Genomic DNA, 22,338 nt, shown 5'->3' on the forward strand with positions numbered 1-22,338 from the left:
TTTTGGATTTTAGCATGATCCAGACACTAGATTCCTATTTTCATAGCCACCAATACCCCCCCAAACACTCAGGTGGGGATAGGGGGCTTCAAAAGGTTCCTTCTGTTTTTAAAATGCAATTCTTTTGACCCCTGTTAGGTTGTTTGATTGGTGTACAGACAGTATACAGGTGTAGATATGTGAGACAGAATCTTTCATGGTACACGCTGGCTCTGGATATTTTCATTGTTTACTCCCATCCCTTTTAACACTACTTTTATAGCATTTTGGCTGATCATGTTTCACCATGAAAAAAAGGTGCTTGGCTCATCCTTCTCCTGGGCAGTGAACACTATATTCTGTTTTTAACTCTGGCTAAACTCTAAAATCTGCTACTTATGATCTTGTGCCAAGTCTGCTGAACAGCTCTGGCTCAGATCCCGTACTCATGCTGACTTCATTCATTTCAAATTCCTTCTGACCTCATTTGCCAAACAAGATTACTACACCCACCTGACTGACTCTCTGAGCTCCAATCCTCGCTGCCTTTTTGCCACAATAAATTCCTTACTCAAGGTCCTCCACCTCCAATCCCTCTTCCCCCAGTCTATGGCTGAATATTTCTATGACAAGGTTCACAAAATTAACCTTGAGTTCTCAACTGAGCCACCTTCCCCAAGCCTGCTCTATCAACATGCTCCCCCTCCCCAACCTCTAGCCCTTACCACCTTATCTTCCTTTCCTGAAATTACATTCTACAGAAACTGTCCTTACAAAAGTCTCCAATGACCTGCTCCTGGCCAAATCCAAAGGCCTCTACTCCATCCTCATCTTTCTTGATCTATCCGCAGCTTTTGACATGGTAAATCACCACCTACTCATCGATACGCTGCCTGAATTTCAGAGTTCTGTTATCTCATGGTTTTCTTCCTATCTTTCCCATCGTACCTTTAGCATATACTGTGGTAGATCCTCCTGCACCATCATCCCGCTGTCGCTCAGTATACCTCAGGGCTCTGTCCTGGGAACACTTCTTTTTTTCCATCTACACTTTTTCCCTTGATGCCCTAACCTCCTCCCCTTGATTTTCAGTATCACCTCTATGCCGACGACTCTCTACCTGAAATCTTGACAGACATTCAATCCCAGGTTTCAACCTGCTTGTCTGACATTGCTACCTGGATTTCTTGTCGCCCTCTAAAATTAAACATAGCCAAGAATGAGCTCCTTTTCTTTCCACCTAAACCCATCTCTCCTCTTTCCTCATTCTGTATTTCTGTGAACAACGCCCTCACCCTGGCTCGTCGGCTCACAGTCTAAGGGTAATCCGATTCATCTCTCTCCTCCTCTTCACATATCCAACAGACTGCCAAAACTTGTTGTTTCTTTTTCTACAACATTGCTAAAATCAGACCCTTCCTTTCTGAGAACACTGCTAAGACCCTCATCTATACCTCATCACCTCTTGCCTAGACTACTGCAACCTGCTTCTCATTGGCCTTCAGCTAAACCATTTCTCTCCCATTCAATCTGTTCAGAACTCTACTGCAAGCCTCTTATTCCGCCATTGTTGCTATACCCACATTACCCCTCTCCTCAAGTCACTTCAATGGCTCCCTATCTGTTTACACATAGTTCAAATTCCTCTTACTGACATACAAGTGTATTTGCTTCGCAGCTCCTCGGTATCTCTCCTCTCTCCCTATACTCCTCCACAGGAACTACGCTCATCAGGTAAGTCCCTCTTATCTGTACCATTCTCCTCTACGGCCAACTCCAAACTCCGGCCTTTCTACCTTGCCGCACTGTATGCCTGGAACAAACTGCCTGACTCGATACTTCAAGCTCCGTCTCTGGCAGTATTCAAATCCAGACTCAAAGCTCACTTCTTTGAAGATATTTTCAATTCCAAGCACCAACCCACCTGCTTAGCACCAGTATCTGTCTTATTGTTCCCTCTGTAATTCTCTCATCCAAGCACTGTGTATAGATGCACCTTCTTGCTCAGTTTGTCTGTCTAAACTAGATTGTAAGCTCTTTCGGGCAGAGACTGTCTCTTTTATGTTTTGATGTACAACGCTGCATATGTCTAGTAGCACTATAGAAATGATACATAGTAGTAGTAACTTCATGATCAAGGAGTCTCAGCATCCATCAGTTGAAGGTTTTGGAGCTGTTATAGCAAATTAAAATAAATCTAAAGCCTTAAGTAAGTATTATATACTCTTGGAAGTGCAAAATGAACCACTTTGTTTTTCTGTCTCTGCAGATCACAAACTTTGAAGTCTGTATAGGATCTACAATTTGCTGCTGTTTGATAAATACAGATTTTCTTTGCCAATACCAATGTACTGTAGCTTCCCTCCCCAAAGTCTCTCTCACAGTCAAATAGCATTCTTGAAGTTTACCCCTCTAATAGGGCTCTATTAGATATTCACCTAGTATCCTCTCCTTGTTACACTGTGTCCCTGAAGAAGCTTTTTGAGCTACTACTACATGCTGCATTTTGGATTCAAGCACAGCAAATACTGTTCTAAAAACAGAATATTAGGAAAAATAATTTGCATGTTTATATACCTTTATTAATGGAGTCATAGCATACAATGCAAACTCTTGCCTCCTTTTCCATGTATTGTAGCTTGCACTTTCGATTGCAACAGGCAGTACAGAATACCTATATAAAGAGAAAAACTAAGTCAGAGTTTGTTCCTTTTAAAAGCATTTGACCAATGTCCTAAAAAACATATGTAGAGCTACTAGGCCTGATTTCCTTAAGCAATAACACATTAAGAATACCATCAAGCTATAAAGCAGAAACTTCCCAATGAAAATTGTTGGTGGTTTCAAGGGTTGGGCAGGGCCCCAGTTCAAGGACCCGACCCTCCTTCCCACCTGGCCATATGGGCTGGGAACCCTAGACATACCTCCTATCCCTCTGCCATACCTTATTTTGAAGACCTGCAAGAGGATTTCCTACTCCCCCTCTGCTGAAAAGGCCTGCCTCGAATCTGCCTGGTGCAACCATTTTGAAGAGGCGGGCCATTTTGAACCCACAATTTCAGGATGCTGAGGTTGTAGTTCTAACCACTACGCCACAGAGGAGAGTGTGGCATAGTGGTTAGAGCTAAAACCTCAGCACCCTGAGGTTGTGGGCTCAAATCCTTTGCTGCTCCCTGTTACCCAGGGCAAGTCACTTAATCCTCCACTGCCCCAGATATATTAGATAGACTGTGAGCCCCACAGGACAATGCTTGAAGTTCCTATATGTAAACTGATTTGAGTGTGGTTGTTTAACTACAAAAAGGTGGTACCGTATATACTGTAAGTCCCTTTCCCCTTTTGGCAGGAGGGAATGTGAATCCCTCCTGTCAGACTTCAAAATAAGGTATGGGGGTGGAAGGGTAGGGAGTAGGTTTGGAGGAGTCCCGGCCCATACAGCTAGATAGGAGGGAGGGTGGGATGGAGAATCAGGTCCTTGAGCTGGAGAGGAGGGGCTATGCCAGGCCACTACACCACCAGTGATTTGTGTGTGTGTGGGGGGGGGGGGAGGGCTATTTTTAGAGGACTAAGGGGATCGGTGGTAGTAGTAGTAGGTGCTCTGGTTTGGGGACTACAACTTTACTACCTTGCAAGGAACTGGTGCTATCTACAAGCAAGATGCTCACAATAAAGGATTCCTCGAAGTTGCAGGGAGTTACCTTAGACTCCTTACTGTCTTTCACAGACCAGATCACATCCTTGGTAAAAACAGTTCTTTTTCAGAATAAGACAATTGAGGATAATCAGATTGGCTCTGGTCCAAAGCCGCTTTAGAAAGGTGGCACAAGCTGTCCTTCTGCCCTACCTAGATTACTGCAACTTAATTGTCAGACCTCGTATATCTACCACTCCGTAAATTGCATGCAAGGTCCATAAGTCAATATATGGAGAAAAGTTTACTAACATTTACATCATTTTGCTATTTATATTATTGTTTATTTCTTAGATATCCATCATCCATAACTTATGGGCAGACTGGATGGACTGTTTAGGTCTTTATCTGCCGTCATTTACTATGTTAGATGTAAATTAGTTAATGAATCCTTTGATTTGCACAATACAGGACAAATAGAACACAGTCCACGTTTCTAATATCCACAAAACGAGCTCCCAGTTTGGTGAGCTAAATGGACATAGCTTCCCTTGAAGGTTATGCTCCCTTATAAATGAATCTCTTAATCTAAGAAACAATTGTGTACTGCTTTGCATCACTACTTGCATTAATATGTTTGTGGTCTATATAATTATTTGTCTCTGTCATGTAGAAAAAAACCCTCCAGACATATTTGAGCATCATAGCTGCTCGAAACTTAAGGGCATTCTTTTGAAACATTCTGATTGCTTATAATCATTTGGAAAAAAAATGTATTTTCCATTTCTAATCTTTAGAATTTCAGGATTTGAACAGAATGACAGACATAGAACTTTTCTGCAAAAGCTGAGTTAGATTTATGGTTGTCTTAGCTGTTTTTAGCAGATGAGAATTAAAATTTCAAGTTTTTGATAGTTAATTTTCCCACCATGGAGCTTAATTTTGATTTTTTCAAGACTAAAACTATTTTTCTGATATTGACCTGTTCAGTTAATCAAAAAGGGTTACCTCTGAAAGCGAATCAAACAATGCATTAACCCCCACCCCCGTTATAAAGTCGCATTAGGCTTTTTTATTGCCAGCCACAGCAGTAAAAGCTCTGATTCTCTAAGTTAGCCCAATAAAAAAGGTATTACCTTTATTCCTTTTGTTTTATTTCTATATATTATCTTAACTAGCAAGCTGAAATTGGATTATCTTGAGTTGATAAGTGGTTTTTGCTACACCTGAAAACGGAGCTCCTTTGTTATTGTTTTAACTTATGGATTGGTTACAGCTTTCTATAAATTACTTTTAGATTGGCTAGCACATTATAAATCCTCAGAAATTTGGTTTTCAGAAATTTGTGAACACTGTTGTGTTTATGTTCAGCTCAAATTTACTACAGATTAGGTTTTGTGCTTTCTATAATCTTCAGGATTTATGAGCTCCCATCCCTGATACAGCCAAGTCTCCTGTCCTTTTGGGGCCTGTAAAGGAATCCAGCTCGAAGGTCCTTCCTGGGCCCAAAGCCAAAGCTGCCAAACACCTGTTCAACCAGAAAAGATGGCCATGTCAGACCACTACATTGCAATTTACTGCTACTGGTAATCTTTAAGACTCTCGATTTTGAGACTTCTTGGAAGTAGGTAGTTTATTTTTTTTCAGCATTTTTGAGCCTAGGGTATTAAATCTAGGAGATATTTTAGACTGATCATTGTTAAGAGGGGTAATTAAGGGATTGGGGAATTTCCTTCTTTTCTGAGGTCTTTTCTTCCCTTAAATTAAAAATCTCACCATGATGTACCATTTCTATATCAACACTATGTTTTCTGTTTAACAGTAATCCTACCAAGAGGCAAAGATATTCTTCAAATTACTGCCTGTACCAAGAAGTAGATTTGAACCTCAATATGATTCTGCTTATTGCAGAGATACCCAAAACAGTGTCATTATTGGTTAGCTGGATGCCTATATGAGCATAAACAGAGCTGGAAGAATCCATGTGCCAGGTCACCCAGGTATTTTAAAATTTGGTACCTGCATCCAAGCCCACAGAAAGCTTGTATTGGTAACTTTTTGAGAGGCTGGGAGGCTGGGGGGATGAGTCTGGCTAGTAGAGCAGCTTGTTCTCAATGGACAGGCTTGAAGGGCACTGAGCCCAGGTGAGACAGAAATTACCACCTCTGTGGCCAAAAGATTAGACTGAAGGAAGATAACAAGGAGAAATGTTGAAAGGGGAAGAACAAAAAATAAATAAATAAATAAAAAATAAACCAAACCAAGTAAAGGGAGAAGATAACATCATACATTTTTTTCTGGTTTCCAAGTTTTCCACTCTTTTGTATCAAAAGTGCCCAATGTATGCAATGCAGTAGCTCCAAACTAATCACAAACCTTTAGGCTTATCTTGTCTAGCTCCAACTTAATCATCTTGAGACATGAGGTTAGGAAAGGCCTCACAGAAAACTGAAACACACACACAAGTTGATTAGAAGTATTGCTTTAAGCCCAGCGAGTAGCCATTGGGAAGCTGGCATGGCCAATGTTGGGACATTAGAGTTCTCTAGGCACAGTCAATTCAGAATTTGTGGTATCTTCACCAATTCTGAGCCATCACATCTTTGTACCAAATATGAGTACTGGAGCTTCTACTAGAAGCTCAATGTTCACCAGTTGAGTCTTCCAAATCATACTGGTGACTTGAGTGGTACAAATGAAACTTGACTCTAAGGCCTGTACTTCAACAAATTCATCAGCTCCTTTTTCCTCTGGCTTCAAAAGCTAGTTGGGAATGGAACTTATGTTACCAACACAGGAATGGAGCATCTTGTGAGAGGTCGAGTGCTCTCAGCAATATCTTGATGCAAAAGTTACACACTATATTAATGTGCATTATATATTATCAGGTCCTATCTATGCAATTAGACATAATTAATAATAATGTGCATTAACAGAGTTAGCACATGCTTATGCAGGAGTACACTTTAGCAAATCTAGCTCTCAGGGTGATCTGTTAAGACATTTTCTAATTTACTCTGGGCCCTTCTTGAAGCTGGTGTCTTTCTTAACCCACAGCATAAAAATAGATAATGTGAAATCTAAAGGTGGAAAAAGATTTTCCAAAAAAGGCTTGTTCAGAGAGAAAAAAATATAACTGAGCCACTAGAGGCCTATATGAGTCAGAGGAGCCAAAGGGCTATCTAGAGAGATTGAATATATATATATATATATTTTTTTAAATTTATTCAGTTTTCTATACAGTACTCCCCCGAAACTCATGGGGGTTCTATTCCAGGAGCACCAGTGAATTGTGAAAAACTGTAAATGCAGTTTAGGAGTGAACTGGAGGTGGGAGAGGGCTGCAGGAGTGGCGGTGGATGCTTAAAAAAACAATATTTAGGCTGGCAGGTGGTTTGGCTGTGCAGAAGGCTGACGTGGAAGGGGGGAGAGGAGGAGGAATCAGCTGTGGAGAAGGCCGATTGGAATCGAGGCCTGTGCAGAAGGCTGATTCGTGGACTGTCATTCCCTGTATTTTCTGACCGGAAGAGGTAGTCAGAAAATACCGCGAATGACTGAGTCTGCGATTCACGAACCATTAATTTGTGGGGGTCTACTTTACTGTTCACCCAGGGGAGCTCAGAATGATTTACATTAATTTATTTAGGTATTCAAGCATTTTTCCCTGTCTGTCCTGGTGGGTGCTGAGGCTTTAACCTAGTGTCCCATAAACTTTTGCGAGCCGGGGCACACTAAATCTAGTGTCCCCAGCTTGAAACATCTGGTAGTGCGTTGGCGTCGGCATGCATGATGTCAGTGCACCGCTGTCAGAGCATGCACAAAGGCCTTGCGCCGAGAGAAAGACCCATGCTGGAGAGAAGGGTCGGCAGAGAGAAGAGGGGCTGTCATTGGGAGATTGCTTACAGGACGTGCCTCTCTTTGTGAGAGGTACATCCTGTAGACAGTCATCTGGCGCCGGCACCTCTCCTCTTCCCCAGGGTACCGCGGTACACCAGAAATCTCAGGAGGCACATTGGTGTGCTGCGGCACACAGTTTGCGATACATTGCTTTAATCACTGCATTTCACTCTCCCCCAAGAGAATAGGAGCTGTATACAGTACTTGGATTGTGATTCGGTCAAAGTGGTTTCATATAAGGCAGCTACCTATTTTTTTGCATGCCCAGACGAGGATGTTAGTGATGTGACCAAGGTCATGTGGAGCAGTGCTGGGATTTGAATCTGTGACCTCAGCATGCAGAGGCAGCAGCTCTACTACTATGCCACTCCTCACCAAGGCCAGGATTCTCAAAAAACCTGCGTTAAAAAGTGATAGAGACGTTCAAATATCTTACAGGCCGTACCGAGGTGGAGAAAGATATCCTTTTTCTTACAGGTCCTACGGCAACAAGAGGGCATCCGCTCAAACTCAAGGGTGGGAGATTTCATGGTGACATCAGGAAGTACTTCTTCACCGAAAGGGTGGTTGACCATTGGAATGGCCTTCCACGTCAGGTAGTTGAGGCCAGCAACGTGCTCAACTTCAAGAAACGATGGGATAAACATGTGGGTTCACTTCAGGGAATTGCTTAGAGGGAGTGTTCTTTTAAGAGGAGGGTTCTTTTGAGTGGGCAGTCGTGTTGGGCCGATGGCCCTTTTCTGCCATCATACTCTATGTTTCTATGTTGTGGGTCAATTGCAGTTGCTTGAGGGAGTAATAAATGTTGACAAATACATAAAGGAGGCCCTTCAGCCCAAGGTCCTGCCCTCAGCCAGAGACATCTTTGGTGTCATTCAACCATTCATTTTCCAACAGGTTGGCGCCCCATGTCATACAGCCAAGAAATGCCTCACCTGGTTCAAATAGAACAAGTTGAATTGAGGAAAAAACCCAGATCTCAAACCCATTGAGAACCTCTGGGCCAGATTAAAGACAGCAGCAGCAGCAAAGTGACCCGTCTAACAAACATGCGCTGATAGAAGCAATAATCAATTCCTGGTTCCACTTAACACCTATTGATTTCCAAAGACTTGTGGACAGCATGCCAAGATGATGGGAGGCATAATCAAGACTAAGGGATTTCAAACGTGCTACTAGTGAGACTGATGAAATCATCGGATATTGGGACAAATTATCATTATTAGGTTGGGTAGCTTATGAACAGCATTATTTTTGTGAAAGGTGCCAAATATTATGCTGGTCTTGTTAAGTGATTACAGTTTCTGTTATTAGTCAAAAATGTATGCATTAAATACAATGATGATGCTATATATAGCCTTGTGTTTTGTTTTTTTAAAGCGTAATGCCTAAAATGCTAGGTGTTTCCACAATTTTGGCCACTAGTGTATAGCAAACTAATTTGTAGAGCAGTCCTTCAGAATTGTAGTAGGGGAGAGTATGGCACAGAGGTTAAAGCTACAGCCTCAACACCCTGAGGTTGGGGGTTCAAACCCACACTGCTCCTTGTGACAACCCTGGGCAAGTCACCTAATCCCCCCATTGCCCCAGGTACATTAGATAGATTGTGAGCCCACCGGGACAGACAGGGGAAAACACTTGAGTACCTGAATAAATTCATGTAAACTGTTCTGAGCGCCCCTGGGAGAACGGTATGGAAAACTGAATATAAATAATCTCGTTTGATGACAGAAAAGTGAACTGAGGAATATGTTCCAGGGGCACAAGCTCCCCCCCCCACATAAACACACACACACACATACTCAGAAGCTTTCCTAGTTAGCTCCGGAAGAATTCTCTGAAGCCAACATAAGACTGAGTCACATGACCCATCTGTGTAGTTCACTGGAATTGCTGGTCATTAGAGACCAGCACATGTTCCTTTCAACCCTCTGACCTTTGCTGCTCTGTCTTCGGTTGCCCTTGTTCCGCTGGCAGGACAGTCCTCCTCTTTCAGTTCTCTCATTGTCTTCACAGAAGTCTCTATAGCAATTAACTTCATAACGTAGAGTATAATAAATTCATTTGAATTGCAGACGTGACAGAATTCCATCTTTGTGATGTACCCAATGAATTGTTACACGCCTTTGAAGCATTCTGCCTTACATCACATTCAGTGCTGAAGTAACTACTGCATACTTACAAGCCTACATATTCTGGGGGATTATTTTATAAATGATTTTATGTGTGAGGCCTGGGTTGTTTTTTGGTTTTTTTTTATTTTACACACAGTAAGATTAAATTTAGCTGTTAACCTTCTTTCCTTTAGTTGGGCTGTACCATCCTAAACAAGTGGGCATTACCCTTTCCTACAAGCACATAAGAAGATAAAGAAATTAATACTTCCCGGCAACATCACTGGAATAACCTGCTGGTGCCAGTGGAAGGTCCCAGAAAACGCACCCATGCCCCATCAAAGGAATCACATTTGTACTTAATTTACCTATTTATTTGATTGGAAAATCACTAGAGAGAAAGACAGAAAACCCTAAGAATATTGGGGAGCAGTAGTCTTCTGAAGGAGGACCTCAGGATAGCATGGTCTAAAGGAAAGGAAATTTAATAGGTATGACTAATTTCACCTTCTTTCCTTAAGAGTCTGGGCTGTACCATCCTAGACAAATGAGATGTATTCAAGCAGATTTCCTGGGTGGGAGAAGACACGGTCTCCTGAATGACGGCTCTGCCACAATCCAAACAGGCTCTGGTTAGCACGTCCATTCTGTAATGCTTCTCAAAAGGAATGAAGCGATAACTATGTCTTCTGGGGAGACCACCCAGGTTTTTGCCTAGTAGGTCATCTTCACCTCGAGTCAAGTGAGCCATCAGCCTGGTAGGCACCCTCTTGTACCTGCAAATACAAGTGGCCACCTTGATCCAATATGTTTTGGACACTATCTGATTTTTCCTGGGGCCATGGAAGAAGACAAAAAGATGATCAGAGACAAAACTTGTTTGCTTTTTGAAAGTACCTTTGCAGAAACCTGTGAACATTCAGCTTATGAAGCTTCCTGGAAGCAGAGTACGAACACAAAGCAAAACAGACAGACCTCTTGGTTCACATGGGAGGGGAAGATCACCTGAGGAAGAAAAGGAAGGAACAGTGCAGATGGACACCGAGTTCTCCAAGAAAGAAAGAGGTCCCAACATGACATGAAGCTCCGACAGCCTCCTGGTTGACAAAATCACTACCAGGAAAACTGTTTTTAGAGTAACGTCCTTAATCAAGTGGAGTGCCTCCATCCAAAAGTGCTGCAACTTGAGGCAGGGGTTTACTCATTTGAGGTCCAGAATAAGCCAAAAGGAATTGACTTTCTTTGGGATCATGACATGTGGAATACCATCCCAGCCTTTGCTCCATGGGTAAACAGGCTCCTGTGCTGTCACTTCACCTCTGAGCCACAGAGAGATACTATGAAGGTATCAGGCACTGGACAGGCCACTTTTAGGGCATAGTTGCTCTCAACCATGTCCAAGACCCACTGATCTGAAGTGAGGCAGGTCTACTTATGGTGGAAGAATATCTATCCTTTCATGAACCACTGGAGGGACCCAGCACACACTCACTGGGCAGATTTGGGCTCCTCAGCTGCACCAAGGCCCCAAGTCCCCTGTCCTTTAAGGGCTTCTAAAGGAATCCAGCTTGAAGGCCCTTCTTGGGCTCAAAGCCAAAGCTGCCAGACACCTGTTAAACCAGAAATGACCTCCACCCTTTGTATAATCCTTAGCCACCATAGGCTTCTGGAAGCTCTTCTGGAATAATTCAGGCAGCCAGAGAGACTGTGCCTCTCCCATGTCCTTGAGCAAACTTGTCCAAATCTCCACCAAAAAGCAACCATGCCTGAAAGGGTAACTGGCTGAGGGGCATCTTAGAGGCCATATCTGCTGCCCAGTAGTGACTCCAGACACACCACAGAGTGAGAATCACCAGTTCATGCAGTAGTACATCAGCCAAGAAGGTAGCCCCAACTTCAAGTGAGAGACTTCAGTGGATTTGGGCAGCTCCTGCAACCAATGCAGCATAGCCCTCACCACGTAACCACCTCAAATTGTCTGCACACCAGTGATGCCGATAGAAAAGTCAAGCTTAAACTATTGCTTTTACCTTCCTTTTATATAGCTCCCTGACAGATGAGCCACTGCACCTGAGCAGTAGTCTTTTTCATCATATTAATGACCAAAGCCTTCACTTTGGGTAACACACCTTCTCGGAGGTGAAAGGATGCAACTAGTACAGAACAATTTGGGGACTCCCATTATGCCAGTATAATGCAGAAAATGTTTCAAGGGGCCTGCCAGACTCCAAAATGGCATCAACCATGGATGGGTCAGTCTCCTGGGCTCTGGAGAGACCAAGGGCCTCAGACACGGAATCAGTCAGACAGTAAGGATTAAATGACAGAATCGACTGGGCAGCTTTCTATTGAGTTCGTCTTAATTTGGATTTCATTTAGTTTTTTTCACTTCATTTAAGATTTTACTCATTGGATAGAAAGAAAAGACATAATGTATTCTTTGAAGGGGCACATATATTCCTTGTAAGTAAGTTTTTCTATTCCTGCTTGTGCTGAAACAGAATGCTTGTGCTGAAATAGAAACAGTTTTCACTTTGCTAAGAAACTTCACTTTGCTAAGGAACCACAAGGTCATTTTCTCTTTGTGTTCTGAGCTCCGTGTTTTACATCCTGTTCTGAAGCTAGCTACTTGTGCTAAGGTCATGTACTGAACCCCCCACAGCCCGTGTTCTGGCTGAGCGATTCTGCTTCTTATTTCGATAAGAAACTTTTGCTAAAAAAGAAACATTTGCTCAAACCTTAGACAAAAGGACAGTATTATATGCCATAGTTATGAAACTTCCCACCAACCCCCCCCCCCTTATGCTTGCTACCTCTTTCTAGTTGCTTTTATGTATCCTGTTACCAAATATGATCTTTCCTACAGTCATATGCTGAAAAAACTGACCCATGTAGCACAGTTACTTACCGTAACAGGTGTTATCCAGGGACAGCAGGCAGATATTCTTAACACATGGGTGACGTCACCGACGGAGCCCTCGGTACGGACCTTTTTAACTAGAAGTTTCTAGTTGGCCGCACCGCGCGTGCGCGAGTGCCTTCCCGCCCGACGGAGGAGTGCGTGGTCCCCAGTTAGTATAAGCCAGCTAAGAAGCCAACCCGGGGAGGTGGGTGGGACGTAAGAATATCTGCCTGCTGTCCCTGGATAACACCTGTTACGGTAAGTAACTGTGCTTTATCCCAGGACAAGCAGGCAGCATATTCTTAACACATGGGTGACCTCCAAGCTAACAAAGAGGGAGGTGGGATGGTTGGCCATTAGGAAAATAAATTTTGTAACACAGATTGGCCGAAGTGTCCATCCCGTCTGGAGAATGCATCCAGACAGTAGTGAGTAGTGAATGTGTGAACTGAGGACCAAGTGGCCGCCTTGCAGATTTCCTCGATGGGCGTGGAGCGGAGGAAAGCTACAGAAGCAGCCATAGCTCGGACCCTGTGGGCCGTGACAGTTCCTTCCAGTGAGAGACCGGCCCGAGCGTAGCAGAAAGCGATACAGGCAGCAAGCCAATTGGAAAGTGTCCGTTTGGAGACAGGACGACCCAAACGGTTGGGATCGAAAGACAAAAATAGCTGAGGGGATGTTCGGTGAGCCCTGGTACGATCAAGATAGTAAGCAAGGGCACGCTTACAATCCAGCGTGTGCAACGCCTGTTCCCCAGGATGCGAGTGAGGCTTAGGGAAGAAGACGGGCAGCACAATGGACTGGTTAAGGTGAAAAGCCGAGACCACCTTGGGAAGGAATTTAGGGTGGGTACGCAGAACAACCTTGTCATGGTGAAAAACAGTGAAAGGTGGGTCGGCAACCAGTGCATGCAGTTCGCTAACCCTCCTGGCAGAGGTGATGGCAATTAGGAAAAGCACCTTCCAGGTAAGAAGCCTGAGCGAAGTTGTGGCAAGAGGCTCAAACGGAGGTTTCATGAGGGCTGAGAGAACCACATTCAGGTCCCAGACGACAGGAGGAGGTTTGAGAGGCGGTTTGATATTGAAGAGCCCTCTCATAAATCTGGAAACCAGAGGATGAGCCGTGAGGGGTTTTCCGAGAATAGGCTCATGAAACGCAGTGATGGCACTGAGGTGGACTCTGATGGAGGTAGTTTTGAGGCCAGCATTGGACAGTGAGAGCAAATATTCCAAGACAGTTTCCACCGCTAAGGAGGTGGGTTCCTGATGATGCCGGAGACACCACGAGGAGAATCTGGTCCACTTCTGATGGTAACATTGGAGAGTGGCCGGTTTCCTGGAGGCGTCCAAAATGAGGCGGACCGGTTGAGATAGATTCTCCGGAGAGGTCAGCCCGAGAGAAACCAAGCTGTCAGGTGGAGCGAAGACAGATTGGGATGCAGTAGAGACTGATGCTGCTGCGTAAGTAGAGTAGGAAACACAGGAAGTAGAATGGGTTCCCTGGAGCTGAGTTGGAGCAGGAGTGAGAACCAGTGTTGGCGAGGCCACCGAGGTGCGATAAGAATCATGGTGGCGTGATCCTTGCGGAGTTTGGACAAGGTCCGCAACATCAGAGGAAGTGGAGGGAAGGCATACAGGAACCGATCCCTCCAATCGAGCAGGAATGCATCCGGAGCCAGTCGGTGAGGAGAGAAGAGTCTGGAACAGAATTGGGGCAGCTGATGATTGTGAGGTGCTGCAAAGAGGTCCACCTGCGGAGTGCCCCATCGAGCAAAGATGGATAGCAGAGTCGGAGGGTCCAACGTCCACTCGTGAGGTTGAAGGATGCGGCTGAGATTGTCGGCCAGAGAGTTCTGTTCGCCCTGGATATAGACCGCCCTGAGAAAGAGATTGCGGTCCGTGGCCCAGGTCCAGATGCGCAGAGCCTCCAAACAAAGGGGGCGAGATCCGGTGCCGCCTTGCTTGTTTATGTAGTACATGGCGACTTGATTGTCTGTGCACAGGAGGAGGACTTGAGGGCAGAGAAGATGTTGGAAAGCCTTGAGGGCGTAGAACATGGCTCTGAGTTCCAGGAAATTGATGTGATGACGACGCTCCTGTGGGGTCCAAAGTCCCTGGGTGCGTAGATCTCCCAGGTGAGCTCCCCACGCGTAGGGGGACGCATCTGTGGTGATGATCATAGAGTGGGGGGGCAGATGAAAAAGTAGACCCCTGGAAAGATTTGAGGAGTTCAACCACCATTGGAGAGATTGCTGAAGAGATGATGTCACAGAGATGGGATGAGAAAGAAGATCCGTAGTCTGTGACCATTGGTTGGCAAGAGTCCACTGAGGCGTACGAAGGTGGAGACGTGCCAGAGGAAGGACATGCACCGTCGAGGCCATGTGACCCAGGAGGACCATCATCTGTCGGGCAGGAATGGAGGGATGCATGAGCACCTGACGGCAGAGATGGAGGAGGGTCCGCTGGCGATCGGAGGGGAGAAAAGCCCTCATGAGCGTGGTGTCCAGAACTGCTCCAATGAATTGAAGTCGCTGGGTGGGAAGCAGATGCGACTTGGGGTAGTTGATCTCGAACCCCAGGAGGTGGAGGAGAGAGATGGTGTGATGAGTAGCTTGTAGCGCGAGTTGAGAAGAAGGTGCTTTCACCAACCAATCGTCCAAGTAGGGGAACACCTGGAGGTTGTGAGACCTGAGGAAGGCCGCTACCACTATAAGGCACTTGGTGAAGACCCTGGGTGAGGAGGCGAGGCCGAACGGTAGCACCTTGTACTGATAGTGGTGGTGCAGTACCTGGAACCGCAGGTAGCGGCGAGAACTCTGATTGATGGAGATGTGAGTGTAGGCCTCTTTGAGGTCCAGGGAACATAGCCAGTCGTGTTGAGAGAGAAGAGGGTAAAGCGTGGCAAGGGAGAGCATTCTGAACTTCTCCTTGACCAGACACTTGTTGAGGTCCCTGAGATCGAGAATGGGACGGAGGTCTCCCGTCTTCTTGGGTACCAGGAAGTAGCGGGAGTAGAATCCCTGACCCCTTTGATCTGGAGGTACTTCTTCGATGGCATTGAGAAGGAGGAGGGATTGAACCTCCCTCAGGAGGAGGGGGGTTTGAGATGAGTGTGAAGCAGACTCTACGGGAAGGTTGTCTGGTGGAAGAGTCTGGAAGTTGAGAGAGTAGCCGTGGCGGATGATGTTGAGGACCCACTGGTCCGACGTGATGACTTCCCAACGGCTGGAGAAAATGGTGAGACGACCCCAGATAGGCTGTGGAAGAGGCAGCGAGGGAGGATGACTGGCTATGCCCTGGAGAGAAGAGTCAAAAGGGCTGAGACTGTTTAGCAGGCTGAGGCGGCTTAGAGGGTTGAGTGGCCTGAGATCGAGCCTGGGCATGGTGCTGCTGTTGACGAGGTCGCCGAGATTGTTGGGGGGGCGGATTGAGTGGCCTGGCTGAGAACCTCCGCTGGTAAGATGATTGAGGCCGATAGGGTCGAGCAGGCGGAGCCTTCTTTTTTGGCTTGATCAAGGTGTCCCACCTGGTCTCATGGGCCGAGAGTTTCTGGGTGGTGGAATCCAGGGACTCTCCAAAGAGTTCATCCCCGAGACAGGGGGCGTTGGCCAAACGATCCTGGTGGTTGATGTCCAGGTCGGAGACTCTGAGCCAGGCTAGTCGACGCATGGCTACGGCCATGGCAGAGGCCCGAGAGGTGAGCTCGAAGGAGTCGTATATTGAGTGGACCATGTATTTTCGCATCTGGAGAAGACCAGAGATGTGTTGTTGGAAGAGCGGGACCTTGCGCTCAGGAAGGTACTTCTGAAGGGTAGACAGTTGTTGGACCAAATGTTTTAGGTAGAAAGAAAAATGGAAGGAATAGTTGTTTGCCCTGTTGGCCAGCATGGCATTTTGGTAAAGTCTCTTGCCAAATTTGTCCATGGTCTTAGACACTGGATCCCTGAGTTTTTTTCAAAGTGGATTCCACTAAAAGGGACTCATGGGGCAATTGAGATTTGTCAAATCCAGGTATAGGGATGACCCGGTAAAGGTTGTCCAGCTTACGGGGGGCTCCCGGTACCGTGAGGGGAGTTTCCAAGTTCTTGTAGAACGTTTCCCGTAGGATGTCATGTACGGGAAGCTTGAGGAACTCCTTAGGAGGTTGCTCAAAGTCTAAAGCCTCTAGAAAGGCTTGAGACTTTTTCGAGTCAGATTCTAGTGGAAGGGACAGGGCAGCAGACATTTCTCTCAGAAATTTAGTGAATGAGGACTGCTCTGGTTTAGAGGTGGCATCGGGTGCCGATGGTTCCTCATCAGATGAGGAGGGATCCTCCTCGGTACCGAGGGGAGTCTCCTCCCACAAATCAGGGTCTCTGACCTCTGGTGCATGTCGAGACACCGGGGTGGAGGGCGCGGTGTGGCGAGTCTTGGACAAAGACTTACCAGAGCGCACTGAAACGGTACCAGGGGAGGACGATCGGCGTCGTTCTCGGTCCCGAGAAGAGTGCCGTACCGCCTGGTGCCGAGGAGGATCCACAGTGGTCTGAGAATGAACCACCGGATCGGCGTGAAGTTGTTGAGCCGAAAGGATCGGCATAGAGGTGTTTGCCGGTACCGAAGGAGTGGACACCGGGGGCTCGGTGCGGGGCTCGGGCCGGTCTGGTACCGGAAGGAGCGGTGCCAGGATAGAGGGTAACAGTTGTTCAAGTTGTTTCTTCAACTGTTCCTGAAGCTGAGCTTGTAGAATGACCGAGATACGGTCATCTAGGGGTGGCATCGGAACCGCTTTCTTTTTCTTCGGTTCCTTGGATGCCGCTCCACGCCCCGGCGATGAGGAGGCCGATGACGAGGCACTCACCGATATCGGGGCGGAGCGTTTGCGGGACCGGTGCGATGCCGGTAGGGACGGTGTCGCCACCGTAGCTGGAGGGCGCTCGAGGGAAGAGGAAGGCTTCTTAGCCGGCTTACCTGGCGCCAGCGGCGCCGATGCGGGGTCGGTCGGTGTCGAGGTCGACGGTGCCGATTTTTGAGGTACTGCCGTTGAAGGTGAGGAGTCCATCGCCGACTCGGTGCCGAAGAGAAGAGTTTGTTGGATTCTTCGGTTTTTAAGTGTTCGTTTTTGCAGAGTGGCACAGCGGGTGCAGGAGTCCGCCCGATGCTCCGGACCCAGACACTGCAAACACCAATTGTGTGGGTCAGATACGGAGATCGGGCGTGCACACCGCTGGCACTTCTTAAAACCGACCTGCGGGGGCATGAAGGGGAAGATAGCCTCCGCAAAATCGAAGTCCGAGGCCTGTATAATGGCAACAGGCCCCGCCGGGGCAAAAACGAAAGGAAAAGGAAAAAATGAAAGTTTTTTTTTGCAAATCAAAGAAAAATAAACCCGAAGGTAAAGAGAGAAAAAATTAGGAAAAAAACGCGAGCGGGAAGGCGAAAAAGTGATTTCAACGGCCGTTGAAAAAATACACGCGTCTTCTTCGCTCCGCGGAAACGAAGAAACTGGGGACCACGCACTCCTCCGTCGGGCGGGAAGGCACTCGCGCACGCGCGGTGCGGCCAACTAGAAACTTCTAGTTAAAAAGGTCCGTACCGAGGGCTCCGTCGGTGACGTCACCCATGTGTTAAGAATATGCTGCCTGCTTGTCCTGGGATAAATAATGCTATAAAAATGGATGAAAAACTAAATGGACATCTCTTTGGGACAAGCCTTGGCATGAGCGTCCTTTCTTCCTAAAGAGACTGTCTCCAGATATCTGAGAGGTGACAGAGTGTGTGCAAGGTGGTTTTGGGACCAGAACCGGACCAAATCCATTTCAACCTTATTGGGTATAAGTTTTTATGGCATCCGATACTTTCGGTGCCATTTTGTCGATTTGAATTTCTCATCAAGTTGTGTTTTCTAAGTTGCTATCTTTAAGCAAGCACCTCTTTAAAACTCTAATGTATTTAATTGCTGCTTTTTCTTCTTTTTGCAAAGGTACTGCAGTAAAATCCCCTGACGAAGCCTATTAAGATGAAACGGAGGCCCCGTCGGGTACTATTATGCAGTGCAGTCAACATCTCTGTGACGTTCATTATTAAGGTAAGTGCTTTTAAAAAATTTGGCGCTATCTCCTGTTGAAATGATTTAAAGATACTATCATAGTGATTATTTATAGCATTTGGGGTTTTGACCTACGATTGAGCCCATGACCTGCAATAATATTTATAGTAGTCATGCTGCCTGAATTAAGGTCTCTGAGGTCTTTTTCCCCTTATGCACTAAAAATGATCTGTTTTCTGCTGTTAAGCTGATGTTATTGCTCTCTGTTGTTGATTTTGAACATCAGCATATTGTATTTGTGAGAGATCTCCACATCTCCAAAAGTGGAGTCTGCCTCCTTCAGAACCTCTATGGGGCTCCAGTTCCTCCAGTGAAATTTGGCACTACTACTATTTATTATTTCTATAGTGCTACCAGATGCACGCAGCATTATACATTAAAAACACAAGAGATGGTCCTTGCTCAAAAGAACTTACAATCCATTTAAGACAGACATACAGAACAAAGGTGAATCTACATATGTTCAGGTATGGAATTATAGAGGGAATGATGAGGTTGAGAAAGTAGGGAACTACAGAGAGAATGACAAACAGATGTGGGTGCTTTACAAGTTGGTAGGGTTAGGACTTAAATGCAGCTTTGAAAAAGTGGCCTAAGATGTCCCTCCAAGATGATGGAACCCAGTCTCTATAGCTAAAGTATGTAACCAGCAGAACAAAATGCTGGAGCTCAAAGGAGTTCAGTGGTGCCAGAAACCCCCATCACTCTCCACTCCCCCTGAGTATGGACCCAGGGATGAAGCCACAGATATCAGCCTCACCTTCAAAGTCCTGATAGGGGCTATGCAAGCTCCTGACTGCAGAAACACTGCAGCAAGCTCCTTGCTCCTTTTAGTGTTTCTTTAAACACAAAAAACTGAACCTTAATTCCCCTGGACAAACTCAAGGGAATAAAGCATGTCCTCTAAATGTTTATACATAGATATATCTAACTGAGAGCTGCCCTTGGGATCCAGGAAGGAGAGGAAAGAGAAACCCTGCAACATCTCTCTTCTCTCTGATGGTTGTGAATCTGCAGTGTTCACTACCTGTGGGTTTCATCAGCCTGTCTATGGACAAACCCCTGGAGAGCTGAGGCCATAGTCTGTGATCCCGGGAGTTGAGCTTTTTTCCTATGTCATATTGCATATCCTACCTACCATTTGCTAGAGGTAGGCAAATACTGAAGAATACCAGTCCCTTATACCAATGATGTCACTGGAATAGTTTCAGTTTCTCAACCTCCATTTGCTGATTTTGGTAAAGTCTCTTGCCAAATTTGTCCATGGTCTTAGACACTGGATCCCTGAGTTTTTTTCAAAGTGGATTCCACTAAAAGGGACTCATGGGGCAATTGAGATTTGTCAAATCCAGGTATAGGGATGACCCGGTAAAGGTTGTCCAGCTTACGGGGGGCTCCCGGTACCGTGAGGGGAGTTTCCAAGTTCTTGTAGAACGTTTCCCGTAGGATGTCATGTACGGGAAGCTTGAGGAACTCCTTAGGAGGTTGCTCAAAGTCTAAAGCCTCTAGAAAGGCTTGAGACTTTTTCGAGTCAGATTCTAGTGGAAGGGACAGGGCAGCAGACATTTCTCTCAGAAATTTAGTGAATGAGGACTGCTCTGGTTTAGAGGTGGCATCGGGTGCCGATGGTTCCTCATCAGATGAGGAGGGATCCTCCTCGGTACCGAGGGGAGTCTCCTCCCACAAATCAGGGTCTCTGACCTCTGGTGCATGTCGAGACACCGGGGTGGAGGGCGCGGTGTGGCGAGTCTTGGACAAAGACTTACCAGAGCGCACTGAAACGGTACCAGGGGAGGACGATCGGCGTCGTTCTCGGTCCCGAGAAGAGTGCCGTACCGCCTGGTGCCGAGGAGGATCCACAGTGGTCTGAGAATGAACCACCGGATCGGCGTGAAGTTGTTGAGCCGAAAGGATCGGCATAGAGGTGTTTGCCGGTACCGAAGGAGTGGACACCGGGGGCTCGGTGCGGGGCTCGGGCCGGTCTGGTACCGGAAGGAGCGGTGCCAGGATAGAGGGTAACAGTTGTTCAAGTTGTTTCTTCAACTGTTCCTGAAGCTGAGCTTGTAGAATGACCGAGATACGGTCATCTAGGGGTGGCATCGGAACCGCTTTCTTTTTCTTCGGTTCCTTGGATGCCGCTCCACGCCCCGGCGATGAGGAGGCCGATGACGAGGCACTCACCGATATCGGGGCGGAGCGTTTGCGGGACCGGTGCGATGCCGGTAGGGACGGTGTCGCCACCGTAGCTGGAGGGCGCTCGAGGGAAGAGGAAGGCTTCTTAGCCGGCTTACCTGGCGCCAGCGGCGCCGATGCGGGGTCGGTCGGTGTCGAGGTCGACGGTGCCGATTTTTGAGGTACTGCCGTTGAAGGTGAGGAGTCCATCGCCGACTCGGTGCCGAAGAGAAGAGTTTGTTGGATTCTTCGGTTTTTAAGTGTTCGTTTTTGCAGAGTGGCACAGCGGGTGCAGGAGTCCGCCCGATGCTCCGGACCCAGACACTGCAAACACCAATTGTGTGGGTCAGATACGGAGATCGGGCGTGCACACCGCTGGCACTTCTTAAAACCGACCTGCGGGGGCATGAAGGGGAAGATAGCCTCCGCAAAATCGAAGTCCGAGGCCTGTATAATGGCAACAGGCCCCGCCGGGGCAAAAACGAAAGGAAAAGGAAAAAATGAAAGTTTTTTTTTGCAAATCAAAGAAAAATAAACCCGAAGGTAAAGAGAGAAAAAATTAGGAAAAAAACGCGAGCGGGAAGGCGAAAAAGTGATTTCAACGGCCGTTGAAAAAATACACGCGTCTTCTTCGCTCCGCGGAAACGAAGAAACTGGGGACCACGCACTCCTCCGTCGGGCGGGAAGGCACTCGCGCACGCGCGGTGCGGCCAACTAGAAACTTCTAGTTAAAAAGGTCCGTACCGAGGGCTCCGTCGGTGACGTCACCCATGTGTTAAGAATATGCTGCCTGCTTGTCCTGGGATAAATAATGCTATAAAAATGGATGAAAAACTAAATGGACATCTCTTTGGGACAAGCCTTGGCATGAGCGTCCTTTCTTCCTAAAGAGACTGTCTCCAGATATCTGAGAGGTGACAGAGTGTGTGCAAGGTGGTTTTGGGACCAGAACCGGACCAAATCCATTTCAACCTTATTGGGTATAAGTTTTTATGGCATCCGATACTTTCGGTGCCATTTTGTCGATTTGAATTTCTCATCAAGTTGTGTTTTCTAAGTTGCTATCTTTAAGCAAGCACCTCTTTAAAACTCTAATGTATTTAATTGCTGCTTTTTCTTCTTTTTGCAAAGGTACTGCAGTAAAATCCCCTGACGAAGCCTATTAAGATGAAACGGAGGCCCCGTCGGGTACTATTATGCAGTGCAGTCAACATCTCTGTGACGTTCATTATTAAGGTAAGTGCTTTTTAAAAAATTTGGCGCTATCTCCTGTTGAAATGATTTAAAGATACTATCATAGTGATTATTTATAGCATTTGGGGTTTTGACCTACGATTGAGCCCATGACCTGCAATAATATTTATAGTAGTCATGCTGCCTGAATTAAGGTCTCTGAGGTCTTTTTCCCCTTATGCACTAAAAATGATCTGTTTTCTGCTGTTAAGCTGATGTTATTGCTCTCTGTTGTTGATTTTGAACATCAGCATATTGTATTTGTGAGAGATCTCCACATCTCCAAAAGTGGAGTCTGCCTCCTTCAGAACCTCTATGGG

At 46.3% G+C, this 22,338-nt stretch overlaps 1 protein-coding gene across 3 annotated transcripts in view; it reads right to left on the reverse strand.

The window, feature by feature from the left end:
- ZFYVE16 (zinc finger FYVE-type containing 16) overlaps window positions 1–22,338 on the reverse strand; it is a 173,703-nt gene that overhangs the window by 122,589 nt on the left and 28,776 nt on the right. For all 3 annotated transcript variants that reach the window (XM_033926351.1, XM_033926269.1, XM_033926441.1), the window contains exon 4: window positions 2,557–2,653. In XM_033926351.1, the coding sequence (XP_033782242.1) occupies window positions 2,557–2,653 (97 nt within the window). The remainder of the gene's footprint in view (window positions 1–2,556; window positions 2,654–22,338) is intronic.

The sequence above is a fragment of the Geotrypetes seraphini genome, chromosome 1 (genome assembly GCF_902459505.1).
Source record: "Geotrypetes seraphini chromosome 1, aGeoSer1.1, whole genome shotgun sequence".
Classification (NCBI taxonomy): domain Eukaryota; kingdom Metazoa; phylum Chordata; class Amphibia; order Gymnophiona; family Dermophiidae; genus Geotrypetes; species Geotrypetes seraphini.